This window comes from Pithys albifrons, chromosome 5 (genome assembly GCF_047495875.1).
Source record: "Pithys albifrons albifrons isolate INPA30051 chromosome 5, PitAlb_v1, whole genome shotgun sequence".
In the NCBI taxonomy this organism is placed as follows: Eukaryota; Metazoa; Chordata; class Aves; order Passeriformes; family Thamnophilidae; genus Pithys; species Pithys albifrons.
The window spans coordinates 21865353-21885659 of NC_092462.1; the positions used below are offsets into that span (position 1 = coordinate 21865353).

The window sequence follows — 20307 nt, forward strand, 5'->3', positions numbered from 1 at the left end:
AGATATGTCTCTGACAGCCTCACCTACAAGGGATATTCAATTCCCTGCCTGTACAGCAGGACTCATGGACATAGCCAGAGACTCATCATGCTTCTCAGGACCTGTCTGTTCTTTTCCTCATCCCCAAGGTGACATTTCCAGACATAGTTTTAAGGAATTTTCATCCTGGGGTTTTCCTGGATGATTTTACAGCGGTCTTCTACATGTACTTGCAAAGAGTTTCATCCCCTGTGGGCAAGAGTTTCGGAGTGACCTCTTGAGAGTTAGATGGTTAGTAGTGGATTGTTATGTGTTGGCCACTAGAATTAAATAAAAATGCTTGGCTTATTTCAAAATGAATAAATTTGTTTTAATTTACACTTCTGTGGATGATAAGGCTTCCCACCCCTCCATGAAAATAGTTACCCTGAAGCCTGCTTTTGAAGTCTTACTGCCAAATTGTGCGCAGGTTGCTTTTTTCTTTTTTCATCACAAATTACAGCATGTCAGCATCATGTGCATTTGCACACGTTTCGAGAGCTAAATTTTATTCACTTGGGGAGCCCAATCACAAAGCACAGTGATCCATTTGACCTTTAGCTTTTAGCACCCTTACGTTCCTTTCCCTTTTCCAGACCTTGCTGGCAAATGTCAGCATGCTACAACATACCGGTTTAGGGATCTGTTTATGGCAGGTCCCATCCCTCATCCAAAGGTTTGAGGAGCTTTCCTATAAATAGCTATGTTGGTCATAGCTTTCTAGATACTTGTGGAGTTCCCTGATCAGTGTTTTATAGTAATCAGGTCTCGTAGCTCAGAATTTGGATGTGAACACCAAACTTTTTTGAGGAATTTTGCCTTTGTTGTTCAAGTATTTTGTAAAAGGACACACTATAAAACTTGTAATTCTTATGAATTGAGCAAGTCAAAAAGTTTGTCTGAAACCAGAGCATCTCCTTTTTTCCTTTGTCTTTTATGTTTCTTCCTTGCATGGGACTTGCTCTGCCATCTTTTCCTTGTTAGCACCCTCTAGTTTCAACCCTGGATAAAATGGCTATGTTGACTCGTAATGCTGAGGTACTGGCTCCTACTTTGAATCTGAAGATGTGACAAGTCTCTTGCATCTCAGGCCTCTCCCTTCACCAGTCTAATACCAAATGCAAGGATTTTTCCGATTTTGTTTAAAATTTTGTCTGTTGTTTTTAGCTGCTAAAGATTGCTACTTCAGTCAGAAAGTATGGAACTGATGTAGAAAAATGCCAGCTTTGATCGACTGTGAAATTTCCTGGGTTTAGTCTATATGTTGTCAGATGGTAACCTTTTTAGATTTTTGCATTTGCATTTGTCTTGCAGCATTACATGATACTTTTCTCAGTTAAAGTATTTGTCTTCAGATGCCATCCAGTACACATGTCACTGCTGTTGTGTATCATAGTCTCTTGGATTTTAGGAAAGACATAACCCTATCAGGTAGGCTGATGGAACACTTTCCACAGATTTACCTGGTCAAGCGACCATTCATGCACAAATGAATGAGCCCCTAATATTTCATTATTATCTATTTGGTAGGTAATACCAAAAGACAGTTTTCAAGACTTAACTGCACTTACCCTGTTGAAGTGAATGATGTGGAGACTGGTGACTGTACTTTGTAAAGGAACAACAATGAACCAAACTTCCTGGTTCCTACTGAATATATTAAAGCAGGCAGTTAAGAACAGCAGAAATGAAAGCCTTCCTTCTGTCTTCCTTTGTGAAGATACAGAATCATAGAATTGTTAAGGTTGGAAAACACCTAAGGGTCACCAAGTCCAACCATCAACCTAGCAGCACCTAGCGCTGTGTTGACCACTGAATCATATCCTCAGGTGCCATGTCCCATGTCCACACATTTTTTGAATACTTCTAGGGATGATGATTCCAGCACTTCTCTGGACAGCCTCTTCCAATGCTTGTCAATGCTTTCTATGAAAAAAGTTTTCCTCAAATCCATACTAAACCTCACTCGGTGCAACTTGAGACCATTTACTCTCATCCTGTCTCTTCTAACCTTGGGAGGAGAGACTTGACTCCCACCTCACGACAACCTCCTTTCAGATAACTGTAGAGGTTAATAATGTCTGCCCTCAGCCTTCTTTCCTCCAGGCTAAACAACCCCCATTCTCTAGTCACGTGCTGTAGCACAATTGGGGCCCAAGGTAAATGCCACTTTTGGAAATAAAGTAATTCTGCTGTTTGCAGCACTTCCCTAGAAATAGTGATTTCTTCAGGGAACAGACTTGTGCTTGCTGGCAGAGAGAGTTGCCAGGTTTTGTATGCACAGAACCAGCAGATACATCATCTCTGCTGTAAGATAGGAAATACATCTGGGAACAAAGAGGGAATTTGCACCATCCAGGACTGCTCTTTGCAGCCAGCTATAAAATGATCAGCAGATTGAAGATCAGGGATATAAATCAGTGCGTGTATCTTAGCATGTTTTGCTTTACGTGGGTTTCTGTTCTTGGGAATGAAGGTAGTTGAAATCAGTGATATCAGATGAAAAGATTAATTTATTGTTCAGTTGGGGCCAATAATGTGAACTTTACAAAGGTTTGTGTTGCAAGACTGTTTCATTCAAGTGGACCAAAGGCAGTTGAGCTGAATTTGCCAGTGACCTTGATGAAAGAATCTGATTGCTCAAGAGGCCTTTCTTATTCTGATCTGAATATACTGGAGGTCACTGAGGGCTGTAAACCTACGAAGAGAAAGGCAAAACCGTATCCTGTCATTGGTCTGTCTGTGATGTTGAACTTTTGACTTTCTAGCAGTTGCAGCTGGGGAAAATTCAGCTTCAGTATTGGCTTCCATATACATGACCAGGCATTGACAAATAGATGAATGAACTTTGAAGAAATTTTTAAGTGGAAAAGCTAGAATGGAAAAAGCTGGTTAACAATCTTTCTCTCTCCTCTTGTGAGAAAAATTTCATGTATGAGGAGAAAAGGGACTTGGCATGCAGGAAACTGAGTGCTTGTCCCTATTTGTGTCTCTTGGTGAATGTCCATAGCTTCCAGCCAGTAAAGTGGAGTTTGATTGTAAAAAAGAGGCAATACTATGCAATACTTTTCCTGTCATTGAAGTGAAATAAGAATGAGTACCTATAAATACTGCAGCAATTTTCACAGGGACGTGTTCACAGGACTCACAAAGGAGAAAAGATATATTTTTTTTCTTCCTCTTTCTTTCTCTGAAACAGCAATATGAATAAGATATTGTAATTCTGTGTTCAGTATAAGCATAAAGCATCCAGGTTTCTCATTTACCATTCTTGTTATGTTTCAGCTCAATGATGGTGGCAAGGCAGCCCAAGCACATGTGGGGATAGGTGATGTGGTTCTTACCATTGATGGGATAAGCACAGATGGGATGACTCATCTAGAAGCACAAAACAAGATCAAGGCATGTACAGGCAATTTGAACATGACTCTGCAAAGGTAAGATACCTTTATTTAAAGGGAATTGATCGTCATCATAACTGTTGTTTGGAGGATAAAAACATGTAGGTGGTTTGGCAAAGTACATGGAGTTAAGTGGAAATGACTGAAAGATGTGCTGCCATAGCCTAAAATCTATCTTGATTTATAGCATTTTAGAAGGCTTATTAGATGTTAATTATGTGAGTTGACAAAGACCTTTTCCAACCTTGTGTCACCTACTCTAGTTCCTCTTCCTTTTGAACTTTGAGTTTTGTTTAATTCACTTGTTTAGTTGAAACCAGGTCTTATTCAGGCTTTTATTTGCCTGCCCCAGCTGACTAGGGGCATTTCTTTTTTGGGTCAAGTCCCATGGCATAATTTTTATTGGCAAACAAAATCATGGGTTAAACGCTTAAACCTGGAGTTAAATGGATGAAAATACTGCAGCCCGGAGTCTCAGAGGTATGTTTCCCAAAGTAATGCCACCATTTCACAAAGCGTCAGCTTCCCTTTGCTAATTGAAGCATCTGCTATAGAGGTTACAGCTTGGTCAAGTCTTGTTCCTGAAACAGGAATTTTTTGAATCCCAGCATATCTCCGTTAGCCTGGGACTATGTTTTGGTAGGTGTTGAAAGAAGGGAGCAGGATGCTTACATCTGGGTTATTGAACCTGGAGCAGAAAGAGCAACAGCACAAGCAAGAAATTCTTCAAGCTCTCATAAGTCTCCCAGGGTTAAATATTGTTTTTTGTTACAAGACTGCCATTTTGATTTTATGATGTGAGTGAACATCTTGGAGGAGGATTGGCCCCTGAATCCATCACATTGGGAGAAACATTTTTTCTTGTTTTCAAAGAAAACAACAGCAGTTGTATGCCATGGTTGCTCTTTCTGCCTCATTTCAGCAATGCAAAGTGTTGGTTGAGGTGTATCTTTTCACCAGTTACTCACTGTCTTTTGTGGCAAATTATGCTACCTTTAATGAAAGGACTACATCTCTCTGGGAGTTCATTGGTATTAAAGAGATGACATGGTTTTAGATCTGACAAATATCCATCTCTCCAATGTGGTGGGTGCTTGTTCCCAGCCCTAAGTGACATGTACTTGAATGGTTGTACCAGTGCTTTCTTCTAAAAGAGGCTACAGTTCAGCCACACTTGTTGTGTTTTGTTTTTCCTGTTGTCCTGTTCTTTGTTCCTTAGCTACCCTTTGTAAGGGATTCCCTTAACTCAATCTCTGAGGAACGGAGGTTCTTGTGGTGTGGTTCAGGCCTAGGGCATCTTCTGAAGTGAAACTTGTAAAGGTAGCATTAAAAGTTTCTTGATGAAAGACAGGTATTATACCAGCTCATTAGAAGAATTACGTGTCATTGGCTTTTCTGACACCCAACAAGACAGGCAGGTTGTTTAGAATGCACTTTCCAGGATCCCACTGAGTCACTCCAGCAGCAGCTGGGAGTGGGGTGGGTGGGTTGGCCCACTTTCTCCTGTCACCATAATTGGATGGGCAGGGTTAATATCAGATATAGGAAAGTAATAGCAGGTGTGTCTTGGTCAGGCAATAACTTGTCTGAGGCTGCTTTTGTTTGGGTACAGGGATGGGTAGTTTGAAAATTGAATTAATCATGAGTTAGCCTGGTCCCCTGCTGTTCTCACCCTTCCTACCTAGTCTAGCATCTGACTCACCCTTGTTGGCTTCTTGACAGCTGAAGACTAAGTCAGGTTCAGACTAAGAGAGATCAAAGGAATTGCCTTGGTCCCAGCATCTGGGAGTGGGACAGATGTCCTGTCTTTTGGCTCTGCTGGTTTGCAGTCCCATGATCTCAGCTGTTTTGAACTGTGCCTGGATCCCAAGAAACCAAAGCTGTAGACAGTGCTCTCCTGGTTCCTCTGCCTGTGAAAATTTCCTTGTTCTGCTCTTTAACAGATTTGCTTTAGTAGTTTGTTTCTTCCTTATAGTCTGGAAGAAGGTGGTTCTTGGGGTCAGACTGACTCATTCTAGCTGGGGATGTTCGCTGCACATGGGAAGGACAGCTTAAAAGAATAAACAGGGTGGCAAGATAAGGCATTTTAATATTGAAGGTTCTTCATAATTATATTCTTCTGTTCCTGCCTTCTCTCCCAAAACAAACCAGAACTAAATAAAATATTTTAAGCTGTAATTGTTGTCATGGAAGATTAAAGAGATGCTGTCTATGTGAAACAAAGTTGGCCTTCAAAATATGGACTGGTGCCACAGTATGGGAAAATCTAAGACCTATCTTATTTTGTTATTACTGCTTTTAATTATCTTTTATTTTGACATTACTGGGATTTTTATCTACTTTTGCATAGTCTACTGGTAGTTTAAACTATAATGCAAGAATGTGGAGGTTAGTCTTGTAGGAGTACATAACTTCTTAGATACTTCGCTAGTTTGCTTCTACCTTGAAGGAATGCAATGATGAGATGGTTAGTGGTGTTACTTCGTGGTCCACAAGAAATGAAAGAACATTATGGCTTGAGCTAATGGCTTTTTCACTGTGAGCATGTCCACATGGTGTTCATCAAAGACGTGAAAGAATTCAGTTTGAGCAAGTTAGTTGTGGGAACCAGAATATATTTTGTAAATTCAAGTTGGTATATTTTTGATGGTAGCACCAAGTGACTTTTATTCACAGTGAATTGTAAGAAGTGCTGTGCCCTCATCTGTGGATGCCTGCTTTACTCATGATCAGTTATGATTTGACACTAATGTGGAATATGTGGAAATTAATTTAGTGCTACAGACTTAAGTGTAATGTGAAGACAATGACAATATGGGGAAAAATTGCTGGGTGTGGCACAGACCTTATGGCATGTCAGAGATGGGGCTGGCTGTGCTGTGTGCTAGGGAGGGGTTAACCAAAATAATCAGTACTTATTTGAAAAAGAACTGTCTTCTTGCTGGCTTTTAAAGGGCTTTTTTTTGTGTGTTGTGGGGATCAAAATGGTAGTTGGCAGAAGAAACAGTGCTACACTATAAGGATTGTTAGGTCTGTGAGCCTGAGTGAGTCCCATCTGAGGATGATGTATTTCAGCATCCCAGTTTGCTCAGTGATTGGGACATGAGAACATCTTACCTTTTAAAAACTGCAAAGGAAACTTCTTGAGCCAACATGGCAAAGGTGAGAGAGAAAATTCTGTATTATCAGACTCTTTACTGTTTTAACTTGATAGTTAACCTATTCAGGTTTTGACTTGGCTTCCTCTATTTTTTATGTGCAAAGTGGAACAAAAAATTAAGATAAACTAAACAAGGGGTAAGAAGTAGCTTGCCTGAGAGGTTGGAAGCGATATTTAAACAATATCTTCAAAACCTTTACTTACAAGTTTAAAGCAGTATATTTGTGGAGGGAGACTGTCAATGTGCCTCATGTAGAAAACCAGTTTAGATGTTTCATGACTTTTAATTGAATGTTGGCAAAATATTTGAGGGGTGAATAAAGTCTTCCCTTTGTCCTGTGTAAGGCAGTATCACAGCTTGGTTTTTTAAATAAGGAATTGTTCTGTGCCCCAAAAAGGAGATGGAAATGCAGCCGTCACAATTGCAAGTCCACTTTGTTTAGAGATTGCTCAAATGCAAATGGACAAAATTGTGCTTGCCAGCCTTGTGTGCAGTAGTAGACGCTTAGCATTTGCATGTGTTCACAAGTATTTTCAGGTATACCTCTTTAAAATCAGTTAGTTCTCTAAGCAAGTGTCCCTGTACGGTATGAAAGTTATACTTTTAAAAAATTATTAAATTCTAATTTTGGCATGTTATTTGCTCATTTTTCATGCTATATATGACTCAAAATATGGAGTGTGTTTTTCTTTTGTTCTTTTTATTTTGTAACCTGTGAGTTTTAGCTTCTCGATAGATTCCCCTCCTTCCCCAACAAAATTTGTCTTTCTATTAATTCCTTCCTCCCTGAGATCTTGCTCTTTTGCACCCCAATATTTTATTTTCAGTTAAAACCATTCCTGGTTCCCATGAGGACAGATGGAAACCAGATGCTTGATTTTTGGATATATTTTCAAGTTCAGTGACTTAACATGGACTTTTATAAATAAATCTGTAAGGTGCTGAACAGCTAAGAGCCACCACCTATTTTTAAAATATTATTTTTGGGGACTGTGTCTCCAGATTTTTGCCTTAATGATTCTTTGGGAGTGGGAAAGATAAAGAATTGTGGATTTCTATGGATGCGTGAGATCCTGATACTTGTGAAACTCCTGGAAAAAATGTCAGTGAAAATTACAGGGATAAAAGTAAAACAGAAAATGTGGAAAGTTTTTGAGTTTGTTTTTCTTATAATAATATAGAACTTATTTACCTGTCTATTCAGTAAAACAGATAAGCACAGGTATAGTATGATTTTTAAAGGAATTTTTTTCACTCTGCATGAATTTAGACATTGAGACCATTTGGCTTGGAAAGTAAAAGAAGGATCCTCAAGGTTATTTACATCTCTTGTTGTATTGTGGTGCTTCAGAAATCTTTTTGAGTACAGTGAGCTGTTAGTGAGCAGTTACTACCACTTTGCTTCCAGCTCTTCAGTGGAGGAATGTGGCTGTTAAAAAGGAATAGATGAATTTCAGTGATGTCTGTGGATTTGGGTTTTGTTTGGGCGGAGGTCTTTTGTGTTGGCTTTTTTTTCCTCTTAAACCTAAACCCCTAAAGCACAGGATTGCCCAAGTGTCGTAGGTGAGCCTTGCGCCTCATGGGTGTTTTTGATGTCCATGTTGACAGGACTCGGAGACAGAATTTATCTGAGCCTTAAGGCTGAGTTCTGCAGTTTGTAAACTCAAAGGCCATGACATTTATTTTACCTGCCTGTCTGAATGTTTTTCATATGGTTTTCCCTCATATTTTTGTTTTTTCTTTCTGGAAACAAGAAGTCTAGATTTTTAGCTTAAGAACAGATGAAATTCTCATGATTTGAGGTGGCGTAATAGGAAAAAAATGTTATGGGTCATTTGAATTCTAATTTCTAAGATAGTTTTTCAAGTTAACCAATCCAGAAAGGATTTTCAGCGGTAAGACTAGCTCAGTACGCTTTTTTTCTTATTCTCTTTTATTGGTTCTAGTATTGCTTTTATTAGAAAACAATCTAATGATATTACCATTTATTGTTTTGAGAGTCCTGCTCTTGAATGTGTGTTCTGACAATGTATATAGACATAATGGTTGCTTTTGTTCCCATTTTAGATGGGAAAGTGAGGCACCTTGAGGTAGACCAGGTTTTAAGACACTTGAGTCCTTTACTACTCGGATGTTGAAATATTCCTGTAGTGTAGACAGGCAGTAATCTGTTAAATTTATCAAAAATAAAAATCAGCATTGCAGGGAATGGCACCATGGATCCTAAGAGCCCACCTCAGTCACTGTTACAGGAGGATCTGAACTTCTAAAATGTATAAGTCTAAATTTCTCTATAGGACGGTGATAAAACAGTATAACTGCTAATTCCAACAGCAGGAGAGACTATTGTAAAAAGGAAGAGGAGCAAGCAGAAGAATACAAGTATAGAAGGGATTGCAAAGTATTAACAATACAGGCTTCACTTTAGATGATGGTTAAAACTCATGTTTTCAGTTTTATGAGTCATGAGTTCCTTGGTGTGGATATTTTGTTTCTATAAACCATATAAGGATGAGCTTTAAGAAAGCTATGATAAGAATGCGTTTGGAAGTCTTATTTTTCTCCCATCTTTGGTTTACCAGTCATCATCATTTCCCTTACGTAGGTATTTTGACTTTAGTTTTATTCTTCAGTGATTTGCTTTTTTAGTAAATGGAAGAAGCTTGTTTGTCCTATGCCTGTTGAACAGAGACAATAATTGATTGAAAGCCATTGCAGCTTCCGAATAATATTTTCGAAATCCAAAACCAATTTATTTTGCTGTAATTCTTTTAATAATATCAATTCTTATCTAACTTCTTTCAGGAATGTCAAAACCTAGTGTTGGATGATTAAGGAAGTAATCTTTTTTTAATTGAGAACATTGAAACTCAGAACATTTACAGAATTCAGTTGAGATTGTATGACAAGAAATATATAAACAAACCGTATATTGGTAGTTTAACTGCTATTCAAAACCTTTGGCAGTGTATTCCCCAATGCTAGTTTGTTACCCTCAATCAAGAATACTAATTTTCACTAATTATGCCTGAAAACTTAGCCATGTCACTAAGTTTTGAGGTGGCAGATATTCCAGGTAGCTCACTCAGTGGAGCACCTGTGAGACTTCAGACATTCCTATAGGACTTTGTGTTACTGATCACGTACTTTTCTGAAAGTTTCGATAGAAAACACTTAACCAGTTTCTACTCTGTTGCTGATCTTAAAACATTTGTGGACTCATCCCTGCCAAATGCCAGCATTTCAGCAACTTGAGGCCTTAAAGCTCTCCAGTGAACTCTTTTTCAGGGAACAAAAAAACCCCAAACAAAACAAAAAGGAGTTATCAAAGTTTTTAGTGGCCTCTAAGCTCAAAGCAGTAGAGATTTGGGGAATGAATCCAAACAGCTTAATGATGCAGGTACAGCTCTGCCTTGCTCCACATATTAAAATTCCTGAGCCTATTTTGTTTTATTTTTTCATATTATTTGTATAGAATTCCATGTTTCCAAAGAACCATTCAGCTTACAAATCCAGGGATGCAAAAACAGGAAGGTGTGTAATCAAAGACTTTCAATTAAAACCAACACTGTATCATCTAGGGCTGCTGAAGAGGGCCTTTATGACCAAGGAAGAGAAGTAATAAGGTGAAGAAATAATATGGGATCCTGGGGTTTATTGGTTAAATGAACATGGTCACTTATTCTTCAGGCCCTGCCATGGCCTGAATCAGCCTGAACTTTGTGACCTGACCTCCAGGACCAGCACTGCTGTGTGGTGTGCAGTAATTGGGTGTTGCTGAGAAGGCTGCTCTTAATCTGAAAATTTGCAGAATCTGTTTCTGAGCTTATGTTTCTCTGAAGTAAATACTCTGCGCAGCTTCTTCAGATTCTTTTGAGCTCTGTCAGTGTCAGCTTTAGGACTTGGAGGTGACGCATTGCTGGTAAAGAGCCTGTCAGTTTTCACCTCTGTGGGCTTTGTTGGTGGTGCCTTATGAAGACATTCTCTCCTGAGAGCATGGACTGGTGCCTTCCCAGACCACATCTGAGACTGTGACTGCTGGTGGGTGCCTAAGGTGCAGGGTCACAGCTGACCTGAAACCTTCCAGGCTCATACTCTCACACTTTAACAGGAGCTTTTCAAAAGCTGAAAGGTCTTTTTGTGCTGTGCATTGCAGTTAGCCAACTGAATCATCTTAAGTCCTTCTGGTTTATCTTGTTCTGAAATTAAGTGATGTTGAGTTAAAACATTGTCCAAAGAATTCAAAGCTAATGAATGATGCTGGTTTCTTTTTTGCATACAAAGGTTGTTGTATAAGTCTATGTGCTTTTATTGGAAGCAAGTTAGAAAGTTTTTGCTCTTCATTTAAGAGCTGAACAGCTTTAGCTAGCTAAGCAATGCCTTTGGAAAGCCTACCCACACACTAAAGAAATGGAAGGGTATAGCTCTTGCTTCCAGCTGAAATTCAAGATCTTGTTGCACATAGCACTTTGTTGCATGTCAGGCAGCAATTAGTTGAACTACAAAACATGCCCCAGCTAAGTGAATCCAACAAACTAGAGTTTCCTGGAAGTTCAAAGGAGAGTTGCTGGGATGAAAATGGAAGGTTTCAGGGTAAAAACAGAGTTCAGTGTCTTGTACAGGATCATACCTACCCCTATGCCAGGAAAATGGGTGGGACTGAGGGCTAGTTAAGCAATAGCAATAGCAGATTTCCTCACATGGTGTACCGTAGAGTTCTCCTGGGAATCTAAAGCTGCTGAAGATTTGTAAAAGCTGTGCAGTTTCTTGAAGTTGATGCAGTATGTAGCATAGGAACATAAATACAGTAGTAAATATGGATAGTGGACAATGGCAGGTGCCAAAGGCAGATCATTATGTACTGAACATTAGAATGTTTCCTTCAACTTAAAAGATAGTTGAGGACTCTCTTTGTGGGCAGTAGGGAATAACTTAATGCACTCCGCATTCAATTCATATGCTCTTGCTATAATCAAGAAATAACTTTTGCATGCTGAAATTTTATACAAAAGACAACTAGATTGAGGTGGTAAATCTTGTTACTCTGAGTCTGACCATTGCCTAATAGCAATCTCCAACTTGTAACATTGTTTCACTTAAGTTGATTTACATTCTGAGTGTTGAAAAGCCTTTTAATTGCTATAGAAGGGTGGAAGCAGAACATGCGATATATACTCAAACATCACACTGAAGAGATGAAAGTGATCTTTAATAACATAGATGACAGATTGAATTTATTTCTGAAACATTAAATATATGTATTTTAAGAGTACAGGAATACCATTAAGCTAATCTTCATTATGGAAGTTTAAAAAAAATCTCTTGAAAACCACAGAAGTTAATTTTGCTGACTGTCAATAACTACTGTTTAAGAGGTATAAGTACCTACTTGAGGGGAAAGTGGTTACTCTCCACCGATGGTACAATATCAAATTTGCCTTTCTGTAGTCATTTTATGCCAGTGGCTTTGGACTACACCTCCCTTGTCAAGACCTGTTGTGGCCATAGAAATTCAATCCATGTGCTTTTTAATTTTCATTATATCTTCTCTTCACAAACAGGTGATGCTGAAAGGTGTCTTGGTTTCTGGAGGTGGAAAGGAGGTTTTTTTGTTTGTTTGTTTTGGATTTGGTTTGGGTTTGTTTCAGAAAAGGGCAGAAAATGAGCCATTGAGTAGTTCAGATTTTGAAGACTGATAGGAAAGCAATGTTGTTTGCTCTTAGTGTGATTTCCCATCTAAGTCCTGCTTTTTAGTTATTCTGAGAAAAAGTTCATAACTGTGTCTCAGGAAGTGCTTTCAGTAACTGTTTTCCTCCCATTTATGAATAATTCCCAGAGGGGAGTGTAGGGTGGTTTTTTCTTTAATGAGTTAGAGCAAGCCATCAGAAAAGTGTTATTCTTAGGTTTTTGTTATATTTTGTTTCATTTGAAGTGATTCTAATGAAGTGTTTTTCTTCAGGAGTCCTTTGATGCAATTCTGGCTTTCATTTCCTTATTTTCTAATGGACTTCCATGGTGTTCACGATGACAGTCACTGATACTCCATAAGTACTGCAGCATAATGTAGCAAAACATTTTTTATTTCTCTGGTAACATTACCTGCTTCATGCAGTGGCTCATTACAGCTATTTTAAGATGCTATATTGCTTGCAAAATGTTTTCCATAAGTGATCTTGCTATTTCAGGTGTTATTTTATTTACCAGAACTGATTTGGTGGTTAAAACATAGGTTTTAATTTTTTAATTCCATTTCTGGATTTGCAACAGACTTACTTTGCAGCTTTAATGTTTTATTTCCTGAAACTAGAAGTTTCCTCTTTTTCTTATGCAGATAACCTTTATCTGCCTTTCACTCAGCCAAATCAGATCTTACTTGATAGCCATCAAAACTCTGAGGAATTTAATAGATACTAAGAAAAATAAAGTATCATGATGACAGTTAAGTCAGGAATAACTATTAACAATCATTTTGATTTAGTTCTCTGTGAAGTTCATGTTCTCCCCTGAAATACTCTCATTTTGTTGAGAGCCCTGTAGGTAAATAGTGATTGTTGCACTTCTTTTTACATTTTGTTGATGATAGAAATCTGCTTTCAATTCTGAAATAGTATTTAGGTTCTGGAGTGCACATGGGTTTCATTTCCCAAAGGGAAGTTTTCAAAACGAAATAAAATCAGAAGAAAGGTGTGCACCTGAGTGTTCTGATGAAACACTCATTGAATGAAACACAGAAGAGTCTCACTGCCCAGTAAAATAGACCTGAGTGTTTAATCTTCTAATACTGCTGTTAGTCCAATATTAGAAGTAAAATTCAGCTTTGCCTGGTGATTGAATAACAAAGAGGTGTGTAATACTTGATTTCTTAAAAATCCCCACCACTGCTTGGCATTTTCCAATGGGACGTATTTTGGCCTGACACTGAATAGGATGTGTTTCAGTGGATGAGTTTTGGTCTGAACACTAAGCCTGAGAAATAAGAGAATTGAAGAACTGTAAGGATGGCTTTGTCTTAGAGGAGTGTATTGGATCAATGAACCTGTTAGTCTAGTATCCAGACCGGTTGTGGCTGGCATCTGATGATTCAGCAGAAGAGGAGGGGAATGAGAAGCCATGCCTTGTAACCCCTGTGTGGTGAGAACGTGGGTGCTTACACAAGAGATGTGGGTTTGATTATCATAAACATTTGTAACTAATAATTAAAGTGGGGTCTTATAGGCATTGTTTCATGTATCTGTCAACATGACTCTCATCCCAGACAGTCTGACAACATCAAGGTGTTTGTGCTGTGTCTAGATGGGAAGTATTTTTTCACACTGATTGGGGATTTTTTTTTCCAATTGCACTTTTCTCTGGCTTTGGTGCATAGTGTATCCCCACTCAATCCACAGGAAAAAAGGAAGACAGTTTTCTTCTCTAATTTCTGTGCACCCTTTCTGCTTTGGCATGGTTTGCACCAGATCTGAGCCTTTGTCAACTTTGTGGTTTGAGACTTCAGACAGGAAGTCTTGAGGATTCATCTGACACTTCAATTTAGTCACAGCTGAATCCTTATTCCCATCAGAAAAAAAGAAGGCACATTGTCTTTTCAGTTGCTCATGTGCACATTCTTTCATTCATGGGCATGCAGCAATTCCTGGTCTTGAAAGGACTTTGGCTCCCAGCTGGGGCAGAGGCACAGAGGACACACTTTTCTCCTGACCTCATGGTGCTTCTGGTAGAGTCCTTCTGTGTTTGAGCCTCTACTCAGAAAGAAAAATTTCCCTTCATTCCTGTGATGAGTAAGGAGGTTTTATAAAGGTTTTGAACTGCCCTTTTAACCTGCTGTGTTTGTTTGGTGCTTGCTCCATAATTCTCTTCTGTGTTGCACGTGACCTGACACCAGTCGCTGTTGCTGGGGATGTCAGGTCGTTGCTCTCTCCACCCCTGAAGCAACTAATCAATGCAAAGGAAGTATTTGATCCTGCCAATTTCAGGGAGCTCTGAGAAGTGGGAACCTGGATATAAAGATGAGATCAGATGGGGCAGAGCAACAGGGAAGCAATTGTCAGTAAGAATACTATGTTTCAAAGAATGAGGAATCTTTAAAGTAAGGCCAGTGTACCTTTTAGCAGGAGTGGCACATCCACAGCAGAGATGTTTAGTGTTGGCTCATGTCACTGATTGAGCGCAAAGATAAGAGATGTCGAAGACTTGTCTTTGCTTCTGGTCCATGGGAATTAAAAACAAAACAAATAGCTATAGATATATAGGAATTAAATTAAAAAAAATTACTGAAATATCTCAGGACAACTTTGGGTAGTAATTTGCACACTTAAAAATCTGGGCAGGTTTCCTTACTCGCTTTGGTGCTCAAAACAGAACTCGTAGCTCCAGTGAGGGACTTATGACCACTTGAACCACAACTGAACCTGAATTTCTTTGTTTTTACTTAATGACATCTGCTTCTCTTGTAAATAGAGTAAGATTCTCATTCTTGCATATTTTCTCAGTTTAGGATTAATTACACTTGATGCTAACAAAGCGTTGGGTGCATACTTTGTAAAACATTGGTGCAGGTTTAGGCTTTAGCTTTTTTCCTGCCATCCTGTGGCTGTTTAAGCTGAGCAGAGTCTGTCTGTTAACTTCAAATGGGCAAATTATTTCTATCCCCCCTTACTTTCAAATTTACAGCAGATTTATGTGCTTTCATATTTTGGATTATTCAATATTCCTGTTAATGCCTAAAACTTCTCATTTTATGATGTCTGCTGAGTATTTTCTCCCACAGTTTCGGCAAGCTTTAATTTCCTAACATTTCTAATTCTTGCCAAGGTACAATTTGAATACAACTTGGAAAACCCTAACAAAACAAAAAAACCTATGAAGATTTGATAAGTCATTTTTATGTGGGTGTGGCTGAGGGCAAAATCTTCCAAAATAAAAAAAAGTCCAATATGAGAGGCTATAAGCCATTGTCTGAAAACAAAACTTTATAGAGAATTTATGCCAGCAGGTAAGACTGTTTTGAAGCTGGTGTTTCATGTTGCTTTCTGCTTGGAATAAAGTCTTCACCAAACAATTAAATGAGTTGTCTGAGTGGCAATTATTCTGGAGGGCTTGCTTTGACCTGGGACTGATTGCTGCTCTGTAAGAGAGAACATCTTGGCTGAAGGGAATGAATTACAGAAATAATATGAGCTTTGCTGGGGGAAGGGGGGACTCTTAGCACTCATTGTTTTTTTGGAGGGAAAATGACCAAACCAAGGGTAGTCAAGTCTATTGACCTTTCTAGCTCCTAAGCTTCTATGCAAGTAATGGAATGTAGCATACATATTTAAAATGTATTAGAGTTTAGGAAGCCAAAGCACAGTGACTTCAGAGGTAACTAATGCCTCTCAATTGTTAGCAGATTATTTTTCCTTTAGGTACAAAGTGACTCCACATGAGCAGACTATATGTTTCAGTGGCACATGGAGTCACTAAGATACACATGCCTGGGCTAAGTATAATGTGTAACAGTTTTTGCAAGTACAAAAATGTGTAATATTTTCCATTTGAGGCCTCTCAAGTACCAAAATTTGTAAGTGTGTCTGCTGTTAATACTGATCTTGGAGACCCTTGACCAACAGAGTGGCCAGTTATTTCCTTCCCAAGTCTTGGAAGGAAGGTGATAACTTGACAAGTCAGTCACTTTCTACAAAATGTTGTTAACCCATAAGAGACTGCTTCATTAACGTGATAATTAAGTGAATACTGGGACTAATATTTCTGTTTTTCATCTCTTGGAGCTGCCTACAAAGGAGCAATGTTGAATAAGTTCATTACAAAGAGAGTATGGTTGTAGGATTTTTGTATCTTACACTTTGCTGAAGGGAGTTCTCCTTGAGAAGAAAGCTCCTAGTGCAATTTGAGCGAGTTGGAGCAAGGGCAGACTGAAGTTTTCCTTGTGGCAGGGCTGCTAGACTAAGGTGGCACACACAGTGCTCTGCACAAGTATCTTGGGTTTACGTGAAAGCTGAGACAAAATCAATTTTCAGCATAACTTGGGAAAAAAACCACTGTTATTAAAAAATAAAATCAGAAAAAAATATAGAGGGTTTTTTTTTTGCAGGAAATGGAACTGGGGAGAAGAGAATTAGATGTCTCATTTAAGTGAAAACTACTTCCTGCAGTTCTTAGCCACTTTTGTGAAAAGCTGTTAGGTTGGTTTTTTTTAGGATCCAAATATCTGAAATCAATGAGTAAAATTTATAGGTCACTTTATTTTTTAGTTTTATTAAAAGAGAAATGATCCTTACTTACGTTAGCTATTGAAGTATTTTTGTGACACATTATGTAGGTGTTGCAAGCAGTGAAGAACAAATTCTGCTTAGAAATTCTGTTGTGCAGAATACATAGAGGTGAGTGGAGGTAGGATGCCAGTGCTGAAATCAATAATATATCGACTTTACAATAATATTGTTACTGTTGACAATTTTAAAGCCAGTGAGGGACATCAGGGGAAGGTTGGAGAAATCATGAAGTAATTTTTAACGGTTTAATCTGGTAGACTTATCTTGGTAGGGAGGATGGATTCCTAACTTATGTGTTTATTTTTATACTAGAAATAACAAATGTATTTTGGAATAAAATGTGGTTATAAAGGTTTGCATTTCTCTAATATGGAGGGAAAAAAGAGGTTCTTTGTTTAGTGAGAAGTACTTCATCTACTATAAAAGACAGTGGAGCCTGAGGCATTTAGCAGCCTTCCTGGAGAAATGTAATACCTTGCAGGGCTGGACCTGAACCTCTTCTGCCATAAACCAGTAATTAGCGGATAGAGCACATCTTCATCAAGATGTGCAAAAAGGACACCGTGATATTATTCCTTTTGTTTTCCTTTCCTTTCTTTGCCAAAGAGAGATGAAGAAGGTTGTAACTTGTTATGTGGCTATGTCTGTGGATGTAATTTTATGTCAAATTTTTATTTTAAAGCTACAGCTTTCATTTTGGTCATTATTTTGATCATTATACTTTTCTTGGACGAGGTGGGGGCTTTTTTCCCTTCAATACATTAGCACTAAAGAATGACTCTTTGTTAAGATGAGCTATTATGACTAGCTACATGCTGTGGGTGAGGCAAAAAGGAAGTACGAGGGTGAGCTGGAGTTACTACAAACATTAGATATTTACTCTTGACTACCCTGTTGTATAATTCACCAAAATGATTTTATTCTTAAAAAATGTGAAGAATTTGTCTGATGCTTCTCATGATGCACCATCTTCCTGCTGTTTGGTTTTGTATTTTTTTAAAACTCCATGGAAAACTCTTCTCATGAGAAGTCACCAAATTGTTTCCCTCTTGACATTTTCAGAATTCCGCCCCCCCCCCCCCCCACCCCGTTTTATCAGTCTGAATGTTTTTTCTGGGCTTTTTTTTGCGGGGGGTGGGGGTGGGGTGGGGGTGGGGGGCAGGGGGAGGATGGGGGAATTTCTTTGTCTGTTTGCTTTAAGTTACTCTTCCTAAAGAGGAAATGTCAGACATAGCTGCTACACATGTAGGTAAAAAAAAAAAAAGGAAATAGAGATATAGTTCAGGTCATTAATGGTCTAATACTATTCCGTGCTTTAGGTCACTGTAGGTTGCTAGTGGCCAGGCAAGGAGGTAAAAGGGAAGACTGATGGAAATGGACAGAAACTGGAAAAATTGTCAGGGCCCAGAAGTTTATCAGGTTTCTGTGATGGTAGGTATGGAATTCTTTCAGTGTGGGATTAGGGTGCTCTTGCAGTCAGAATTATTTCAAGCTCTCTCTGTTTCTGGGAGTGGTCAAGCCTGTACAAAAGGCTTAGGTAGGCAAGGACCAACCCTGGTGAGAGCTCTCCAAAAATCAGGCTTTGTGCATGTAACTGCTGGAGTGAAGACAACTGTGGGATATCACATATGGAGAGTAGAGGGTAGCCAGCACTACTTTGTTGGTGTCCAAACCATGGTACCCAAACCAAGCCTTGTGTAACTACACAATGTTTTTCAGGATTGTGAAGACATGCTTTCTCGTTTTCTCAAAAGACTACAGAAATCTTAAGTCTTTCACAAGTCAGTGATGTATTTTTCTCCTTGTTCATGGGTGTTTCCTCTTGGAGATAGCAGTTGGGCCAAGAAAAATTATATTGGTCCCTGGTTTGCTTAACATAAGCGTGTTATTAAGAAAAGATGTCTGGACCGTTGAACTTTTCATCTTGTTCAAATCACTCAAGAAGTGCAATTTCCATGCCTAAAAACTGTTGTAGAAAGCAGCTGAGATCTGTGGCTTTTTTCCATGAAAAAATGCCTTTAAGTAGTAGATTTTGGAGTTGCATTCCTCCCCATGGCTTACTAAGACAGTATCTTTTACTAAAACAGCATCTATATAACAATAATTTCCATGATCAAATTAGCTTCCCACTGTTTGCAGCTAGTATTTTCTTCAGTCAGTGATCCAATGCTTTCAAAGTTCTTGTATTTCAGGTAAATAATTGAAATGTTCGGCCCAAATTTGTTCTTTAATAGCAGGGTTTTTTTATTAACAGCTTGGAAAGAGTGTGCAGGTTCTACTGTATGACTGGTGGCAATTTGCCATTCACAATCTCAAGTGAAAACTTGCTAGCCATTTCTGCTTTAGGCTGTGCAACCCATACAATACCTTTTTGAAACTTCAGGGGCTCATTAGCTAGCATGTAAAAGTTGTTATGCCATTGACCTTGCATATTTATTTTAAGTTGTGTCTGTACTTATTGAGTGAAAGATGTAAAGAAACAATGTGAAGTTGGCCACAGCTTATCTTCACTTCTTAAAATAACATAGATACCTCAGAGTGGCATGGTCTTGGGTGATATTTTAATTCTGTTGGCACACTGAAAGAGCCAGCTGGGGCATCACAGACAGACATCAGTTTTGAAGCATTGCAGATACCATCTAAATGCCAAGCTTTTGAGTAGGAAAATATTGTATTTATATATAGATTAAACACACAGTAATCAAAAGTGCCTCACAACACATGTCTGTAATCGTGAACAGCTGGATCAGAACAATGCAGCTGTTGAAATTCCTTCAGGGCCCAGAATACATGTATTTGGTCCAAATTACTCCTGGGTATATCTGTATGCTTTTTAGGGGATACAAAGTTTGGGTTGCATTCATTCAAGAAAATTAGTCCTTGATTATATTTTATCAAGGGAGTGGGTGGTATGAGGAGGCTCATAGATATTTACAAAAGTAATCTAACACCATTCTCACACAGCAAGCAAAGATCACTGTAACAAAGTTGTATAGTGTTTGTGTGTACAGTGTCTAATATGTTGCAGTGCTGCCTCCCCACAGGCTTTAGCTCTATCTACATATTACACAGTGCTGCTCCAGAAATACCTTATAGTGTCATGGGTCATAGAATGTCTTGGCTTGGAAGGCATCTGAAAGATCTGGTTCCAACCACCCCATTTCCCTGGACAGGAACCACTTAGACTAGGTTATGTGGAGCCCCATCCAACCTGGTGTTGAAGACTTCCAGGGATGGGGCATCCACAGCTTCTCTGGGCAACCTGTTCCAGTGCCTCACCACCCTCACAGTAAAGAATTTTTCCTCAGATCCAGTCTAAAAGTACTCTTGATTTAAATCCGTTATCCCTTGTATCAGAACACACCCTTGTAAACAGTTCCTCTCCATCTTTTTTGTAGTCTCCATTCAAATACTGAATGACCACAATCATGTCACTCAAGAGCCTTCTCTTCTCCA

The 20307-nt window shown here is 38.8% G+C and overlaps 1 protein-coding gene across 10 annotated transcripts in view; it reads left to right on the top strand.

Annotated features, from left to right (window-relative positions):
• PDLIM5 (PDZ and LIM domain 5) overlaps nt 1–20307 on the top strand; it is a 131078-nt gene that overhangs the window by 41349 nt on the left and 69422 nt on the right. For all 10 annotated transcript variants that reach the window (XM_071555871.1, XM_071555870.1, XM_071555873.1 and 7 more), the window contains exon 3: nt 3304–3455. In XM_071555871.1, coding sequence (XP_071411972.1) covers nt 3304–3455 — 152 coding nt within the window. The remainder of the gene's footprint in view (nt 1–3303; nt 3456–20307) is intronic.